The 18,590-nt window shown below is 50.2% G+C and overlaps 1 protein-coding gene across 2 annotated transcripts in view; it reads left to right on the forward strand.

Moving 5' to 3' along the window:
- NCS1 (neuronal calcium sensor 1) overlaps positions 1 to 18,590 on the forward strand; it is a 63,692-nt gene that overhangs the window by 23,963 nt on the left and 21,139 nt on the right. For both annotated transcript variants that reach the window (XR_013169872.1, XM_077147118.1), the window contains exon 2: positions 2,172 to 2,196. Coding sequence is in view for 1 of the 2 variants with exons in the window: in XM_077147118.1 (XP_077003233.1) it covers positions 2,172 to 2,196 (25 nt within the window). In the remaining variant the exon portion in view is untranslated. The remainder of the gene's footprint in view (positions 1 to 2,171; positions 2,197 to 18,590) is intronic.

Consider the following 18,590-nt stretch of genomic DNA (forward strand, 5'->3'; position numbering starts at 1 on the left):
TTCTTGCCAAGGTCATCCAAGGTCACACAGTTCATCGGCAATCTTGGGGATAGGATGGGTGGGCAGCCATTCTGGGCTGTGGAGTCACAGTCCAGGGGCTGCATTTCTTGGCAGGGTGCTCATAGACAAGTAACCAGACCTGTCTGAACCTTAGTCTACTCATCGGGAAAATGGACTCACACTTGTCTGTGGGATGCTTATGTAGGTGATAAGCCCATCTTCACAACAAGCCCATTTCACAGAAGAGAAAACTGAGACTCGAAGAGGGGAAGTAATTTGTCCAACAATACAGGTGGTAAGCTGTGGAGGTTGGAACCCCAGCAGTTCAGTCTGACTGCGGAATATATGTTCCTAAGCTTCTGGGTGTGTCAGAAGGGTCTCCTAAGACTTCAGGTTCACAATTGAGGAACCAGCCCCTCGGCCCCTGCTGCCCTGCTCAGCTGAGTGTGGATGGCAGACCCAGGCTAGCCCAGCCTGCATCAGACCAGGAACACTTTCCTCTCCACTCCCATGTGCAGTTCCCTATCCTTTGCTAAAACTTGCTGTTATCAAATTGCATTCCTCTATATTAGATCTGCCTGTTCTAGGAATCCCATACCTCTGGCTGTCACCTCACTCTGGATTTATTAGCAGCCGGCTCAAGGTTAGCCCTATTCCTCAGTCTTGATCTGGACCTGCAGGGAGAAGAGTGTTAGTGGTGAGGGTTCTGGTAGGGGGGCTTTCACCCCACCCCAGGAGTCTGACAGCTGGGCTTCAGGCTCTAGGTGGGGGAGGCTGGAGCCACAGACCTTGGTTCAAACTTCTGACTTACCACCTCCTGGTCTCTTGGTGCTTCGGTTTCCCTCTTTGGACCCAGGGTAGGGTCATGTTGTCTTCTCTCAGGACTGTTGTAAGAGTGACTGAGCCAAAGCCCGAGGCCCACCCGGGCACAGATCCGGGCACGCAGCGGGTGCACAGTTTTTGGCAGTTGTTACGAGCTTGCTTTGAATGGTTTTGAAAAGCTGCCTCCCCAAGTCTGATCAGGCACAAACAACTCAAGACTTCCTCCTGGGCCTCCCTTCCACCTTCCCTGGGAAGGAATTCCAAGTCCTTTGCTCACCTGACCTCAACCTAACATCTCTCTGCCTGTTTACTTGTTCATCGTTCACCCATCCGCCCATCCATTCATGCCGCAGCCTGAGCTGAGCACATCCGAGTGCCAGGCCCAAGCAGGACTCCGGAGCGATCACACCGCTCTGATTGAATTCCCTGAATCGCTGTGTGGCAGGTGCTGTTACTGCTTCCCCCGCTTTACAGACAAAGAAACTGAGGCACGGAGAGCTTGCAGAACTCTCCGGAGGTCCCACCGGCAGGGAGTGGGTATGGCCTTGGAGGTGATTTGATGCACTTGGCCAGTGGTTTCAGGGAGAGCATTGGTTTGGTTCCAGATCCAACCGATTCAGTGCTTTTCAGAAAAAAAAAAAAAATTTTTTTTATTTTTTTATTTTGTTTCATGGTTCAGTAAAGAATGACTATTTGGGCTCAGCTGGAAGTTCAGCTACTTTATATAGCTTTTTCCAGCTTTTGGTTCACAGCTTGGTTTATGTCTTGCCAATAAAAGGATCTGAGAGGGGCTGGAGGGATGGGCCGAGAAGGGGAGAATTCTGGGGTTAGAGGAGGGGGCGTAACCCCTCTGAGGAGAGCTGCCCCCACCCAGCTGGACTCCCCACTTGCAGGCAGGGGCATCTGAGTGCCTGGAGAAGCCAGCGCCTTTTCTGACCATCCTGTCCCCAGGAACTGAGAGATGGGAATGAGTTAGTCTTAAACGCTGGCTTCCCAGCAGTCCTGGGAGCAACGACCCTGCCTGCCTGCCCCCCGGGCCACAGGGAGAACGGACCCCTGAACGTGAGCCCTACTGGTGATGTTTATAGCAGCAGCGGCAGCAGCAGCCAGCGTTGGGAGGGGGTGGGACCCGTGTCGTACCCCGCTGGGGGAGCTGGATACAGAACATCTGCTTGGCACTGTTCACCAGGGGGGTTTTTTCTTGTCCATTGCTGGCCAGCACCCTGCACATGGGCCGGCAGGTGACCAGGTGAGGAGGGCAGGAAGGGAGGTTCCCCAGTGAATGTCTCCGCCTCCTCTGTGGCACGTTCTCTGAGCTAAAAGGTTGCTTTTTCTTTTTTCTCTTTCAGTTACTGAGAAGGAAGTCCAGCAGTGGTGAGTTTCTCCTTTTTTCTCCAAACTATTGAAGGGTGAGGGTCTTTGTGCTGATGGGAACAGTAGTTTACCCGCCTGGGACGGGGGTGCGTGGAGGGAACTTTGAAAGTGGCTCATCCACAAACAAATGTATTCCTTCATTGTCATGGGGTGGAAGCAGTTTCAGTTGAACTAGGGGAAGGGGTGGTGTGGGGGTGTGGGTGATTTCTTGCCTTGTGTGGCATCTTTAAGGACTACTAAGCCCTGAAGGGTTGATTCCAGGTCCTGGTGATGAAAGGGAGGGATTCAAAATTCACAAAACAAGTAGGCGATTGATTCAAAGCCTGTTTTTGTGACTTAATCACCCTGTGACCATGAGAAGTCTCCTCTCTTTCTATAAAATGATTGATTAGACTGGATTTAGAATGGCAAAGAGGCTTGCTCTTGGATGCCAGTGCTAATCAATCAATGTTGCTGCCTGGAGTGCCGTGTTAAGAAGGATTCTGAGGCTGTGTGTCATGGGGTACATGGAAACTATTGCAGTGAGGTGTGTCATGGATTAGTGATGACTGCTCTGGGTGGGGGTGGGGGGAGTGGCATAATACCTGTCCTAGTGGAATGTGGAGCAGACTGAGATGCTCACACTGTAAGGTGCATGTGAAATGGTGGAATGGGGTGCACGAGGAAGAGAGCAGGGAGACCTTCCAGTAAAGTTTGGTGGTTTAGAAATAGACTCTGGAATCTTGACTTTGACTCTTCTTATCCAAATGGCCTCCTGTGAGTGTCTTAGCCTCAGTTTCCCTGTGCCTGTAACAGGGGTGACGATGCACTGGGGAGACCCTCCATGTGAAGGGTGTAGCACAGTGCACAGGATATGGCAGCCTTTGCTGATGGTCTCCCTGTCCGTACTTCAGATGCAGAAGGACTCTGATCTCTACCGCCCAGCCAGGCTGTGATGGGCCAAGGCCAGGACCCAGGCCATGTATCTCCTGAGTTAGTGCCTCTCTTTTGGGGTGGGGCAGGGCCAGGCTTCCGATGCTGAGGTGGACAGGTCCTAGGTCTACTCCCCACACCTCCACGTCTCTGAATCCAAGCTGCAGAAGCTGCAGAGCTATGACTGACCTTCCTGGCCCCACTACCCGTTGCCGCAGCCCCCAGCCAGGAAGGTGGAGCCTGATGGTGAGCCAGCTGCATCCCAGGAAGAGGCGCGGAATGTGGAGGGAGCAATAGCCCCTCATACCAGCATCCTCGGCCCTTCCTGGCATGCCCCACTCTTCCTTTTTTGGCCTTGGCCAAATTTTCCCTTTAGGAATGCACCCATCCTTCCTTTTGGCCCAGCTGATCCCTACCCCTCTCCAAGACTCAGCCTGCCACCTTCTCCATACATAGCAGCCAGAAGAGTGTCTGTAGAACAAAAACCTGATGATGCCGGCTTTCTGCTTACCTTCTCCCTGGCCATCAGGGTCAAGTCCACACCCTTCGCGTGTCTCCAAGGTCCAGCTGGCTCCAGTCCTGCTGACTTGTCCCGTCCCTCTGCCTTTTGCCCTCTACCCTCTGGCCAGCCTGAATGCTGTCCATTTCTTAAACTCACCTTACTCTCTGGGGCTTCCTGTCTTGGTCCAGGCGGAGCCCCTCTCCTCTTCTTTGATAGGCCAGCCCTTCCTCACACTTCAGGCCTCCTTCCCAGAATCCTTGCCAGACCCCTCGGTTGGGTTAGGGGCTCCTCTGACTGCCCGTGTCCACTGCTCCCCCATCACACACCGGCTTGTAGTTAAATGCCCATGTCACTCACTGCCCCCACCATTGACCTTGAGGACTGGCTTTGCCTTATTCATTGCTGGATGCTGGGGCTTGGCACAGTGGGTGCTCAGCATCCCACAGGCACTATCCCAGGTATTTTAAATACATGCTCTGGCAGCTCCTGGGGGCTGTCCTTGGGGTAGGTATGGTTTATCATCCTTATGTGGCAGATGAGGAAATTGAGACTGAGGGAAGATTCCTGGTCCCCGGCTGGAAGGCAGTGGGGTCGGAACTGAAATGCCAGCAGTGAGATTCTAGAGCCTGAGCTCTCATCCATGGTGGGTGAATATTCGAAAGAGGAAGGAGTGAACACACAGTGAAGAGGTTTCTTGGGGCCACGGGCAAATCCAGCTTCTGAGAAGGGGTAGGGCAGGGCTCAAGTTAGTCACTCGAGGCAAGAGACAGATGTGAACTGATAGCCTCACCCCTGTGCCCTGCTGTGACTGGGGCTGTCCCTCCCCAGGGAACTCAGGGCCTGGGGGCTGGGGTGGGGGGCTCCCAGGACTGTGTCCATCTGGGCTTGGCCCAGGGCAGGAAAGAGGTTTATCCTTGAGAGATGGTACAGGCACTTCCTGAACACTGCTGTGTGCCAGGCACGCTCTTGGAGATGGCCTCTTTCCATCCTCACCACCACCCAGAGGAAAAGGTCCCATCTTACCCATCTTGTAGATTAGGACACTGAGCTCAGAGGATGCAGGCCCTGCCTGAGCTACCCTAGTATCCATGGCAGGGATGTGGCTTTGAGCCCCAGGCCTATAAGTCATGTCCAGCCCCCCCTGGTCACCCTACCTCAGGTCTTGCCTGGCTCCCACCTGGGCCTTCTCCTCGAAAGGCAGGCGGCAGAGTGGGCAGGAGCGTGGGCTCCCCAGCCAGGCGTGCCGGGCTCATCCACATGCTAATTGAGCAACCTGGAGAAGTTACTGAACTTCTCTGTGCCTCGGCTTCCCTGTCTCGAAAGTGAGAGTAACGGTAGTCGTACTTTATGGAATACTGTGAGAAATAAATGAGCTAATTCATACAAAATGTTTGGAGCAGAGCCTGGTGCACAGTCAGTGCTCTCTGTGGGTATTCACAACCATAGCAACATTACTGATGTCCTCATCAGTACAATCCATGAAGCCTTCCTGAGATCGAGGATTCCTTCTTAGGGACTTGGGGAAACTGAGACCCAGAGAAGGGAAATAACTTTCATTCATTCTTCAAGTCTTGATAGAGCAGCCCCTCTGTGCCAGGCACTGTCCCAGACTCTGGGGACACATCCCTGAACAAGACAAACCCCTGCCCTCACCCGTACATGTGTGTAAAGGGAGATCATCACAGGTTGTGAAAAGTTCTATGAAGATGATAAAAATGTAAGAGCGATGGGGGATGTGGGGCTCCCTAAGGTGGGAGGGTCAGGTAAGGATTCTCTGAGGAGTTGACATTTGAGCTACAACCAAGACAATGAGAAGGGCCCAGCCACGGAAGAAAGAGTGTTCCAGACATCGGGAGTGGAAGGGCTGAGGCTTGGAAGTCAGGACTTGCTTGATATGTTTGAGGCACAGCAGGGAGGGCTAGAAGGCTGGACTGTAGAGAGCAGATTCTGAGCCTCCCACGATAAACTGGGACCTTATGCTTTGTGACACCCTCATTCTTCCAGAGTGGAACTTTCTCTAAGGAGCTTATAAAGAGAAGAAATGGTCTTTCTTTTACCAGAAAGTTCTGTGGACCTCAAATAAGTGCCCTGTGGTTCATTTTGATGTCATCTTCAAGGCTAAGAGATAGTTAAACTGATGCCTTTCTCTGGCCTCTAGGGTCAGCCCACTATACACCCAACCGTTGTGTTCCAGAAGGGGCACATCCTGGAAGGGTGGCCCTAGACCAAGGATGGGTAAACAGTGACACTATTGCCACCCACCACTTTCCCCTCCCATGCCCATGGCAGACATCAATAATCAGTCACGGATGATGGTACTCTGCATCAGTGGCCGCCAGTGGAATTGTTGTTACCGTCTCACAAAATGAAGCCATTTGTTATCCCTTAATTGGTCTCAAATTCATAGGTTAACCCAGGATTGTAACACGGCCCACTGTCTTTGCTGTCCTTTGCATAGGAGATAAGTGATGAGCACCTACATCCCAAAGTCATTGGCCCATTTTTAGAGGACTCCAGAGCCCATATTCTCACTGTATCTTCCAGCCTCTGTTCATGTTCTAAACAGCTCTCAGGGCACCCGACAGCTAGGGAATGTGCCCAGGCCCTTCTTCCCGTGGAAAATCTCAGGGTTCTGAAGTCTAGCCTACCAGGGCAGCAAACAATTTAGGGCCCAAGCTGACTAGGGTGGGGAGCAGGTAAATGAGAGGGAGGGGTGGGCAGAGAGCAGTGGGGCTGAGATGCTCGTTTTCTGAGTCCAGCACTAGCCACAGTGGACGTTGTTTTCCTTCACTGCCTGAGAAGTGCCGGCGTAGATTCGTCCAGGGAAGCTGCATCTGCTTCCTCCTGTTTCTTTCCCCATCTCTCTCTGCCTTGCCTTCACATGTGTGGCTCCTCACTGCTCCTCTGCACGCGCATCCATGAGCCCTTTCTTTCTCTTGCCCTGCATCCAGCTCCCCAGCCAGGCCAAGCCTCCTCTTCAAAAAAACTAGTCCCACACCACCTGGTCCCAGTTGTCTGATCTGCATCCGGGCACTGCAGTCGCCGCCCTGCTGGGCTCCTTCTTATACACTTGCCCTGCTGCCATCCACTCTTCACGTGGCATCCAGGTGAAGATGAAAATGAAATCAGTTCGGGCTATTCTGCTTAAAGTCCTTCTGTCGCATCCCGCTGCACTTAGAATAAAGTGGGAAGTGAAGCACCTGGCCCTAGGGGCTCCCAGATCTCTCTGAAAGCACCCTCTCTCCTCTGCGTAGCTCAGGGGACACCAGCCACACTTGCTGCCCTTCACCCATTCCAAGCTCATCCCTTCCTTAGAGCCTCTGTCTTTGCTGTTCCCTCTCCCCCAGATCTTGGCATGATTGACTCCATCTTATTAGTTACATCTCTGCTCACATGTTGCCTCCTCAGAGGGGTCTTTGCTGGCCTCCCTGTTCCCATCTCTCCAGCACAATACAGGAGCATCTTTATTCTGTGGTGAATTTTGGTGGCCACTGCTCAGAAGGAGAAGTCAAGGCCCAGGGCTCTTACATGATTCTGTGATTTGTCCCAGGCTATGCAGCGAGTAGAAGCAGAGCCCAGGCTAGAACGCAGGCCCCAGGTCCTCTGGGGAGAGCCCAGGCCCCCAGGTCATCAGGAACACAGCCCAGGTTACGGTGATGTGACACTGGCCCAACACAGATTGGACACTTGTGCTGTCCAGCCCATGGCACCGTGTTCTTGCCTCCTCCCAGCTCTGGGGTGCTGGTGGTATTGTCTGTGTCTGACAGAGGGAGGAGGCTGGAGGCTTGGAGAGGTGGGGCCAGCGTTGGGGTCTGCAACCAGCCTGGTGCCCTCCACCTCTGCCCCTGTCCCCAGACCCCTTGCTCCTGGCCATCTCAGTCCCCACCCACTTGAGGCCGAGCCATCGTACGGAAGATCATGAACAACAACGGGGGCTGGTTAAGAAAGATTCCAGGTCCTTGGAGGTGAAATCATAATTACCTGGAAAATGAAGATGACAGTGCTGAGGAGATGCAGCACAGCACAGATATGTGTCCACCACAGTTCTCAGATGGAAAAAGTAAGGGGAGGAAAAGAAATCAGCGAGAAGAAAACAGGTAGAGACTGGTGGTGGCATCAGGGATCGTAGGTACTTCTTTTGTCTTATATTTTCTGCTTTCCATATTTGATGTGATGGTTGTTGTGCTGGTTTGAAACTATTATGCACCCCAGAAAAGCCATATTCTTTTAATCCTGACTCAATATTATAGGGTGGGGCCTCTAGATTAGGTTGCTTCCATGGAGACGTGACACACCCAGTTGCAGGTGGGACTTTTTGATTAAATGGAGATATGACTCTATTTGTGCTGTTTGAAATTGTTGTGTACCCCAGCGAAGCGATGTTATTTAAATCCTGATTCAGTATTGTTAGGTGGGATCTTTTTGACTAAGTTGTTTCTGTGGAGATGTGACCCACCCAATTGTGGGTAGGACCTTTTGATTTGGTTGTATCCATGGAGATGTGTCTCTACCCATTCAAGGTGGATCACTTACTGGAGTCCTTTAAAAGGAAATCATTTTGGAAAAAGCTTCAGAGCCCACACAAAGAGATGTTTGGATATGCAGAAAGAGAACACTCCTGGGGAAGCTGTCTGAAAACCAGAAGCCAAAGGACCAGCAGATCTCAGTCACATGCCTTCCTGTGGAAAGAGGTGTTCCAGAACATTGGCCTTTCTTGAGTCAAGGTATCTTTCCCTGGATGCCTTAGTTTGGATGTTTTTATGACCTCAGAACTGTAAAGTTGCAACTTAATAAATCCCTTTGTAAAAGCTAATCCATTTCTGGTATATTGCATTTCTGGCAGCACTAACAACAAAAACATCACCCATTCAGAGTAGGTCTTAATTAGTTTACTGTAGTCCCTAAAAGAGCTCATGGAGAGAGAGACAGTTCAGAACTGACAGAGATACAGACATTTGGAGATGCTTGGAGACAGACAGAAGCTCAGAGAGGAGACTACTGGAACCAGGAGCTGAAAGCAATGAAACCTGGGAGGGATCCAGTAGATGCCACTGTGTACCTTCTCATGTGACAGAGAAACCCGAGACAGGAATTGGCCTTTCTTGAGTGAAGGTATACTCTTGTTGATGCCTTAGTTTGGACATTTTCATAGCCTTAGAACTGTAAACTTGTAACTTAATAAATCCCCTTTGTAAAAGCTGTTCCATTTCTGGTATATTGCATTCTGGCAGCATGAGGAAACTAAAACAGATTTTGGTACCAGAAGTGGGATACTGCAGTTTGCAAATACCAAACATGTTGGAATGGCTTTTTAAATGGATGAGAGTAAGATTTTGGAAGAATTGTGGGGAGGTGAATAGGAAAAGGCTGAATTGCATTGAACAGACTGTTGGTAAACATATGGAGATGCAGAGGAAAACATCAGAAGAATCCCACAGGGTCTTTGAGAGCTACTTGAAACCAGAAGCCAAGAGAGGATTCCAGGAGACATTGCCATGTGCCTTTCCATGAGATGCCAAGCAAGCCAGAGCCCAGTGTTTTGCCCCAGAGGAGCGAAGTGAAGGCCCACAGATGCTTAGAAAGGAAGCCACTGGAATCAGAAGCACAAAACAATGAACCAGGAGCAAGGTCCTCAGACACCAGTCATGTGCCTTTCCCGCTGACAGAGAAATCCTGGACACCATTCGGCCTTTCTTCAGAGTCAAGATATCTTTCTCTGGATGCCTTAGGTTGGACATTTTTATGGCCTTAGAACTATAAATGTGTAGCTTAATAAATCCCCTTTGTAAAGCCCAACCCGTTTCTGGTATATTGCATTCCAACAGCTTTAGCAAATTAAAACAGATTTTGGTTCCAGAGAAGTGGGGTGCTGCAGTTTGCAAATACCAAACATGTTGGGACAGCTTTTTAAATGGATAAAGGGAAGATTCTGTAAGAATTGTGAGGAAGTGAATAGGAAAGGCCTGAATTGTTTTGGACAGATTGTTGGTAGAATTGTGGACTCTAAAAGATACCTCCAGCAAGGCTTTAGACAGAAATGATAAGGTTGTCATTATTTTAAAATGGCAGAGAATTTGGCAAAACTGAGTACTGGTGTTGGCTGGAAGGCAGAATTTGAAGGCAGAGACCTGGGTTACTTAGCTGAGGAAATTTCCAAACTAATTGTGGAAAATGCAGCCTGGTTTCTCCTTGCAGTTTGTAGTAAAATGTGACGGGAAAAGGATAAATTGAGAAATGAGCTATTGGGTACAAAGAGATCAGAAACTAATAGTTTGGAAAATTCTGAGCTTTTTGAAAATGTATAAGTGGAACCACTGCCAGTCTGGACTTAAAGGGACAGAAAAGGGACAGATTGAAGGAAAAATTACTTCAAAGGCAGAACCCTGGAAACTAAAGTTCTGAAGCCAAGAAATCTTAGGCCAAGAGACCAGACCCACCCATGCACTTGGAGAGGGTGAGTTTGCCCAAAGGCAGAGGGCGGACCTTCCGCCTCAATGTTCAGGAAGAGTTTTGGTGCCCCAGACCTCAGAGAGAGAGTGGAGCACATTCCTTGGCAATTGGGGGAAGCCTTGCTGCTACTTCACTGTTTTGAGAAGGTTGAGCATGTGCCCCAGAGATGAAAGAGAGTCTGGGTGCTACCCTGATACTCAGAGAGGGTAGACCCAAGGAAAAGGTGGTCTCCCCAAAGTTCCCCAAGGTTGCAACCCTCACTCCAGCATTTAGAGAAAACAGGAATACTGTGTAAGTCCTTGGAAAAGGGTGGGACTGCTGTTCTCCTAAGCTCCGAGGATGATAAATGACTCTCAGACTTGGAAATCGAATGGCGTTTGCCCTGCTGGTTTTTGGAACTGTTTGGGTCTGGTGACTTCCGTTTTCCTTCCAGTCTCCCCCATGGCCATGGGAATGTTCACCCTGTGACGGTTCCTCCTTTGTATGTTGAAAGTGGATAACTTGTTGCTGAGTTTCACAGGTCAACAACCAGAGGAGAATTTTTGCCTTAAAACAGATCATGCCTATAATTGACTTTGGTGAGATTTTGTATTGTTTCTGACCTTTTATTGTATCTGTATTGTTACTGAAATGGTTTAAGGCATTTGTGATAGTGTGATGGAGTGAATGTACTTTGTTTATGGAAAGATGTCTTTTGGGGTCCAGAGGGTGAAATGTGCTGGCCAAAGCTGATGTGTACTCCAGAAAAGCCATGTTCTTTTAATCCTAATTCAATATTGTATGGTGGACCTCTCAGTTAGGTTGATTAGATGGAGATGTGACTCCTCCCATTCAAGGTGGGTCTTAATTATTTACTGGAGTCCTTATAAGAGTTCATGGAGAGAAAGACAGTTCAGGCCTGACACAGATACAGATGTTTGGAGATGCCTGGAAACAGACAGAAGCTCAGAGCGGAGGCCACTGGAACCAGTTACTGGGAGCAAAGGGCCAGCAGACGTCACTGTGTGCCTTCCCATATGACAGAGAAACCTGAGATGGGAATCAGGTTTTCTTGATTGATGCCTTAATTTGGATATTTTCATGGCCTTAGAACTATAAATTTGTAACTTAATAAATCCCCTTTGTAAAAGCTCTTCCGTTTCTGGTATATTGCATTCTAGCAGCTTTAGTAAACTAAAACAGTCAGTTTATATTTAAAAAAATTATTTTTTATTGGTATATATTATACAGTCACATACCATCCAAAATATACAATCAATTGTTCACAATATCATCATATAACTATATAGCTGTGCATTTATCATAGCAATCGACTTTTTTTCTTTTTTGTGAAAAGTAACATATATACAAAAAAGCAATACATTTCAAAGTACATTGCACCAATTAGTTGTAGAACAAATTTCAGAGTTTGGTATGGGTTACAATTCTACAATTTTATGTTTTTACTTCTAGCTGCTCTAAGATACTGGATACTAAAAGAAATTTCAATATAATAATTCAACACTCATACTCATTTGTTAAACCCTACCTTCTTTGTATAACTCCACCATCACCTCTGATCTTTCTCCTACTCTTTAGGGGTATTGGCCTATGCCTATTCTATTTTTTTTCATGTTGGAAGGGGCTGTTGATAATATGGGTTAGGAGGATGGAACTAGTTGATGTTCTGGAAAGGGTGGCCCCTCTGCATTTTAGCATTTATCTGGTCCAGGGACCCATCTGGAGGTTGTAGACTTCTGGAGTGTTACCCTAGTGCATGGAACCTTTGTAGAGTCATATATTGCCTTACGTGTTCTTTCGGATTAACAGGAATGGTTTTGTTTGGGGTTTGGCCAGTTATGATAGTAGCAATGTCTAATTGAAGCTTGTGTAAGAGTGACCTCCAGAGTAGCCTCCCAACTCTATTTGAACTCTCTCAGCCATTTATTACCCTTCTTTTCTCCCTTTTGGTTAGGGTGGAATTGTTGATCCCCTGGTGCCAGGGCCAGACTCATCCCTGGGAGTCATCTCCCATGCTGCCAGGAAAACTTTCACCCCTGGATGTCATGTCCCACCTAGGAGGGAGGGCAATAATTTCACTTTCAGAGTTGGGCTTAGAGAGACTGAGGCTATATCTGAGCAACAAAAGAGGTCCTCCAGAAGTAACTCCTAAGCATACCTATAGGTAGGCTGAGCTTCTCCACTACATGCATAAGCTTCACAAGAGCAAGCCTCAAAATCAAGGGCTTGGCCTATTGATTTGAGTGTCCCTAATGCAATTTACTTTTATAATAACCAGATAACCTGACTATATTGTGTCAGAAACAATGGGTAGAAGCATGAGGGATTCTGCAGCCACCTAAACAGGGCCAGCTGGTCATCCTGGACCAAACATTACAAATATGGGTAAGGAAGCAAGCCTCTTATTAACATCTTAACATTTGCAGAGTGTTTCCTGTGGGCCGGACACTGTCCAGAAGCTTAGAGCAGTGCCGTGAGGTAGGTCCTAGGAGTAATCCCATTTTATAGACGTAGAAACTGAGGCTCAGAGGGGTGAAGACATGTGCTCAGGTCAAATAGTTCTGGATATGTGTGTGTGTGTGGTCTGGGTTCAGCCTCTGCGCCTCCACGGCCCAGGCTGTCGGGTCCCAGACATGCTGCCTCTTGCTCTGGGAAACTCCACGAAATCCAAAGTGGGGATGAGACTGGGGGAGGAGGAGGGATCGTCCTCATGAATGTGTTTGAGGTGCCTCCCGCAGGACTGTCTGAAGCCATTGGAAGGAAGTTGGGTCTCCAGGCAGTTCTGGGAGGGGAATGCGACGGGAAGGGAGTTGTTTGAAAAGATAATGGGAGAACAATTTGTCAAGGCTGTTTCTGTGGCACTCCCAGCTGCATTTGGCTGATTGCAGGTTGGGGTTATGCTTTATTATTTATCTATCTATTTATTTCCTACCTTTCACACTGCAGAAAGCAGCCATTGCAATATTTAACTCTTGGCATGGAGGGAGAATTGGGACTTTTGTTCAAGCAAGTTCCTAAAGGATAAGATTTCTGTGAGAACTGAGAGCATGTGAATTCCAGAAAGTTCTAGAAGATCAGGCCTTTGGGAAACCAAGGCTCTGACAGCATCACGGCTTACTCAGGACACTCAGAGAATTAGAGGCTGAACTGGAATTGGCCCATGAGTCATGGAATGCATTCATTCATTCATTCATCAAATCTTTACTGATCACCTACTGTGTGCCAGACTCAGTGCTGGGTGCTGGGGAAACAGGAACTGAGGGAGAAGAGGTTCTTATTCAGGCATTCTCCCAGGCTGGTGTGCTGGGGGGCGGGAGAGAGGGTGGGAGGTGTGCAGAGAGGAAGCACAGCGTCAAGTTGGGGAATGTTTTGCAAATGGCATTCAGCCTTCAGTATTCTTAAAAAATGACAGATTTCTTTTCCCTCCCTCCCTTTTATAGAAGTGTAAGAATGCAATTGTTGAATCCGAGTTTTCCTTTTTACATCTCCACCCTGTTGCAAGGAGCTGTTCCTATAAAGTGAACCATATAAAAAACTGCTGTTCCCCATGGCTGGAAATTGTATGCATGGAATTTCATGGACTTTGCCTGTTTCTGAGGCTGGGTTCCATGGCTTTTTTTCTTTGAGTAAGCAAGTAGAAAGTTAATGAGAATGCATGTGAGAGGACACGCAGGCATTCTTGCAAGAAAAGAAGGATGAGAGAGGCCCTGGCACTCTGAAGCAATCTGCTTTTATAGATTTTTGTTCCTTTTATAATTTTCATTAGCTATTTTACTACCCTCCCTTTTCACCTCCTTCGTTGGATTCTTGATCATAGATGTCTCACTCAGATGGGGTCCATTGGCTGATGGGGTCAGAGATATCTTTCTCCTTGTGGTCTGACCGCTTCTTGGAATTTGCCCTTTGCTCAGCCAACCGCTGCCCTAATTCTAATGCTGCCTCAACTTCCCCCCCAGAGAGTTCCAGCTCCCCTTCATCTTAAGGGAATTTGGGCTGGTGGTCCGACTTCTGTAGCTGCTTCAAGCTCTCAGTGGATTGCAGGCCCTACTTGTAGGAGCATAGAAATCTCTGGCTATGCTATTGAGGGTGGCTAGTTGAGTGGGTTCCACAGCTTCTTATCTGATTCCCCAAGGAATCCTGGCCCCCAAAGATGTAAGAACCCAGTTCTTGTTCAAGACTGTGTGAGGCATCCAGTAGAGTCATTGAATGGGGAGGGGCATGGAGGGATCTTGGCACGTTCCCGAAAAGACCCTGCCCACGTACTATGAGGCCAGGTATTAGAAAGGATTTCTTGAGGGCAGATGTGGGGCCTCCCAGGTGTGTACCAGAACCTCCATGGGACAGTTGGCTGGATGGGGCACAAACTGGTTATTTGGGGGTGACCTACACGGTCAGGATCTCAGGGCCCAGCTCCAGAATCTTCCTCAGTCGGGTTAGGCACTGTATGGCCCTGGGGCTGCGCTGGGCCTGGTGCCCCCGACTCTGGTGTGTGGAGGGCATCGTTTGCTGTTAACAATAGCGACGACCATTTATTGAGGCTCACTCAGTGACCTTAAAGGTAGGGGCCATATTAGTTCCCTGCTCCCAGACGAGAAACTGAGGCTCAGAATGGGAAAGTCACCTGCCCAAGGTCACACAGGTTGGTGGTAGAGCCAGGATTTGGAAGCCAGAATCCTTCCTTTTTAGCTCTTTAAACTTTTAAAGAATTAAACTCATATTGCATATGGCAAAATCCATGCATGCTCAGTGCAACCAGGGAGACAGTAAGCACAGAGACCAATAAGGAATACCTCTCCCTGCCCTTGTCTGTGTGGTGTGCCTAAATCACTTGACTGAAGTGGGTTCCCTACTGGGGTCGGGCAGTGCCTTGCACACCTGGGGCGGCTTCTCATGGTGGGGCCCACGTGATGGATTCCTGAGGGTTGTCTGTCCTCTGCGGTGCCTGGAGATTGTGGGGCTGGGCCCTGAGATCCTGACCGTGTAGGTCACCCCCAAATAACCAGTTTGCAGCATGAATCGTGGTAACAGCACCTCTTTGTGCTGTCTTTTCCCCTCTCCCCGCCTGAACTGTGCCAGTGACCGTGTTGACCATCCAGGAGTGCTGTTGCTTCCCATCTTGGGCCAGGATCTAGCAGAAGATGCTAAGGAAAGCAGGGCCATGGTGATGCTGGGCTGCTGGAGAGGTGGGCAGGAGACTGGAGACCTAGTCACCTCTCTCCCCATCAGGGCACTGAGCACAGAGGGGACAGCACAGTCTGGCCAGCCCATCTGCTAGCTGTGTGATGCCATTCACATTTGTTGAGCATCTGCTACATGCCAGGCTCAGTGGTGGGGCCTGTAGATTGAAGGGTGAACTGGAAGATATGGTTCCTGCCTCAATGGACCACAAGATGCAGTGGGGGAGACAGATACTCATTCTCAAGGCATAGTGGTACGAGGGGCCACTTAGGCCCCGTCCTGGAGCTGGGGGCTGCAGTGTGTGTACCCGGATGGGACCCAGTCTGGGGTGGTCAGAGGGGCCATCTTGGAGGGAGGTGCACTGGAGCTGAGAATGAAGGGTGAGCAGGAGTTAGGTGGGTAAAAAAAGAAGGGAAAAAGGGTCTGAGCAGAAGAAATGGCCAGGTGAAGGCTCCAAGCCAAGAGGTCACTTAACCTTTCTAAGCCTCAGTTTCTCTGTGTGTAAGGTAGGCAGTATGATGAAGTCATGCCTGGAAAGCTTGCAGCCCAATGTCCGGCGCACTCTAGGTGCCATCACTCAGAGACTTAGAATCTCAAAGCACGGGAAAGTCAGGTACAAAATCTTGAGCTCTTGGGGGTCCCCTGAAACCACCTGGCCCAGTGGTTCTGAACTAGAGTGACTTTTGTCCCCCAAGGGACATTTGGGGTTTTGGTTGTCACAGCTGGGGGCCGTGTGCTACTGGCATCGAGGGGCTAAAGACCAAGGATGCTGCTAAACGTCCTGCAGCACATCGTCCACCCCCCACAAGGAAGAATTATGTGGCCCAAAATGTCAATAGTGCCAAGATGCATAAACCCGGACCGAGTCTAAGCCCTGTTTTACCAGCAGGGACACTGGGGGGTAGAGTGGGGAAGGTGTTTGCTCAGGGTGTCCCCCGACACCCCCCCCCGCAGTGTGACAGGATGGGGCCATGTCTCCCGGGACCACTAGTGCAGGTTTCGTTGGCAGCTGTACTTCCGAAGGAGAGGAGGTGGGGCTGGCGGGAGGAGGCAGGGATGCCCAGGCTTGTTGGAACCTGAGCCCTGGGCATGGGGCATGGGGGCACCCGTACAGTCATCCTGTCCTTTGGGAAGGAATGCATGGGCGTGGGCTACATGCCAGGCAGCAGCCCTCTGGGATGCCTGCAGTGGGGAGGAAAGCGGTGTGGATCTGGTTTGGGATGTGCTGACTCAGCCAGATATTGAGGGATGGGAGGGGACAGGGGAGAGGCCCCTAGGGTCACCCCTAGTGACAGGACCCATCACATAAAATTCTGTGATGATTTTGCAGGGGACTTAGGGACTCAGGGTGATGGGGCAGCCAGGACAGCTGCGATCACCCCCATCTGCCTGCTCCAGCTGCAGCAGGGTGCCCCGCTTCACCTTCTGATGGTGAAAAGGTTGCATAATATTTGGGGAGGGAGGCGCTTAACCGCACTTACACAGAGGTGGCATAGCCTGCTCGCGGGAGGGGTAGGTGAGCCCTGGGTCTGAGCCCTGTTTGTGCTGCTAACTTGTGGTGTGACTTTGGGCCAGTCTCTCCCCCTCTCTGGGCCTCCTGATTCCCCATTAATACCCAGAGACATCAGAGCATATCACTGGTTTTCTAACCACTGGATTCTGGCCAGGGTCTCAGATGCCCTTTTCCATGGGGCTAAGGAAGAAGACAGCTTTGAGCTGGAATCCTGGGCTCTTGCTCTCTCTTCCCTTGTCTGGCTGTTCCTTCCTTCCTTCCTTCATTCATTCCCTGAACATATATTTCCTGAGCCCTTGTTATGAGCCAGGCCTTATGCTGGGACATCAGGGCACCGTGATGTCAGGGAGCTCACTCAGCTGGAGGCCACAGCCTTGAGACCAGGTGTGTTTGATATAGTGTGGTCCAGGCCATGCTGGGCAAGTACTAGGGGTGAGAGGAGACGTCAGGCCTCGGACATGGGGAACCTGAGCAGACTTCCTGGAGGAAGTGATGCCTAAGCTGGAACCTGGGCTATAAGTGGATTAGCCAAAGTAAGAGAAGGAGGAACTGTGCAGGCAGAGAGACCTGCAGGTGCACAGTCCTGGAGGCTGGAAATGACATGGCAAGTTCTAGAAAGTGTGGCTGGGTGTGGACTTTAGGAATGGGGGAGGTGGCAGTGCTGTCATCAGGCCATGCCTCACCAGTTAATGGTGTTCTAGGGGGCTGGGGCCCTGCAGTGACAGCCTTGTCAGGGGTCACCAGGCAGGGCCCATGAATGCTCCTCTCTGAGCTGTCCTGCCAGTGCCCACCCTCTCTCCATTACTCCTGCAGGCCCCCACTCCTGGCCCACCCCCAGCTGCTCACAGTGCTGATGGCTCTCCGAGCTGCTCAGTGCTTCACCTTCTCCTTCCTGAGAGCTGGTGAATTCTGAGCTGCCCGCAGGGACTGGTCCTGGAGAGTCTTTTGGCTGCATTTTATCTTATTATTTAGTAACGTTTTAGAATCATCCAGTAGCATTGTGGAGAAATTAGAAGATATGGAGAAGTACAGAGGGGATTCTTCCTCCTCAGCTTCCCAAGGGGTCTGTAACAGTTGGATGTGCCCTACATATGTCTTTAAGTCCCCTCTGGGGCACCAGGCCTATCCCCTCCCCCTGCCCAGGAAACCATCCTGACTTGGGGGCCTGGGGTCATGGACTAGTTCTTGTCCTGGAAATGTTTCTTCTCTAGGGCATAGAGATCAAGGCCTTGATGTGAAGATTTGAGCTGGAGACATTTTAAAACACCCAGCTGGGAAGGAAGCAGGGAGAAGTCAGCTTTGTGGGGCAGGAGCTGGAGAGGGCCTTGTCCTTTCCTTTGGCCTGGTACCTGGTCTGGGAAGGGGCACAGTGCTGTGCCCGCCTGGCCTCGGGGTCCCTGGCTCTCCTGCCTACTTTACTTCCTTCTGGCTTGGCCGGTCCAAGCAGGGCTCAGAGCAGACTGAGGCTTAACAGAGGCCAGTAGACCCTGAGTGTCCTGCCAAGACAGGGTGCAGGGATTCTGGGCGGGCCTGGGGACATCATGTGCTAAGGAAGGCTCAATGCCAGGGTTGCAGGCTGACAGGCAGGGCAGAAGGCACCAAGAGGCAGGGCAGGCTGATGGCTAGGCTCCAAGCTCCCCTATTGCCAGGGGACTGAGGGCAGATCACCTGACCTCTCTGTGCCTCAGTGGCTTTATCTGTGAAATGGGGATAATTAAGCCTCCCACAAAGAGCAGAAGAGAAAGGCTTAGTGCTGTACCTTGGGACCGCTGTCATGGGATGGCTATGAAAGCTCCAAACTGAGAACCTGGTCCCTGAGACAAGACATACTTCCCTGGG

The sequence above is a fragment of the Tamandua tetradactyla genome, chromosome 2 (assembly GCF_023851605.1).
Source record: "Tamandua tetradactyla isolate mTamTet1 chromosome 2, mTamTet1.pri, whole genome shotgun sequence".
Lineage (NCBI taxonomy): Eukaryota > Metazoa > Chordata > Mammalia > Pilosa > Myrmecophagidae > Tamandua > Tamandua tetradactyla.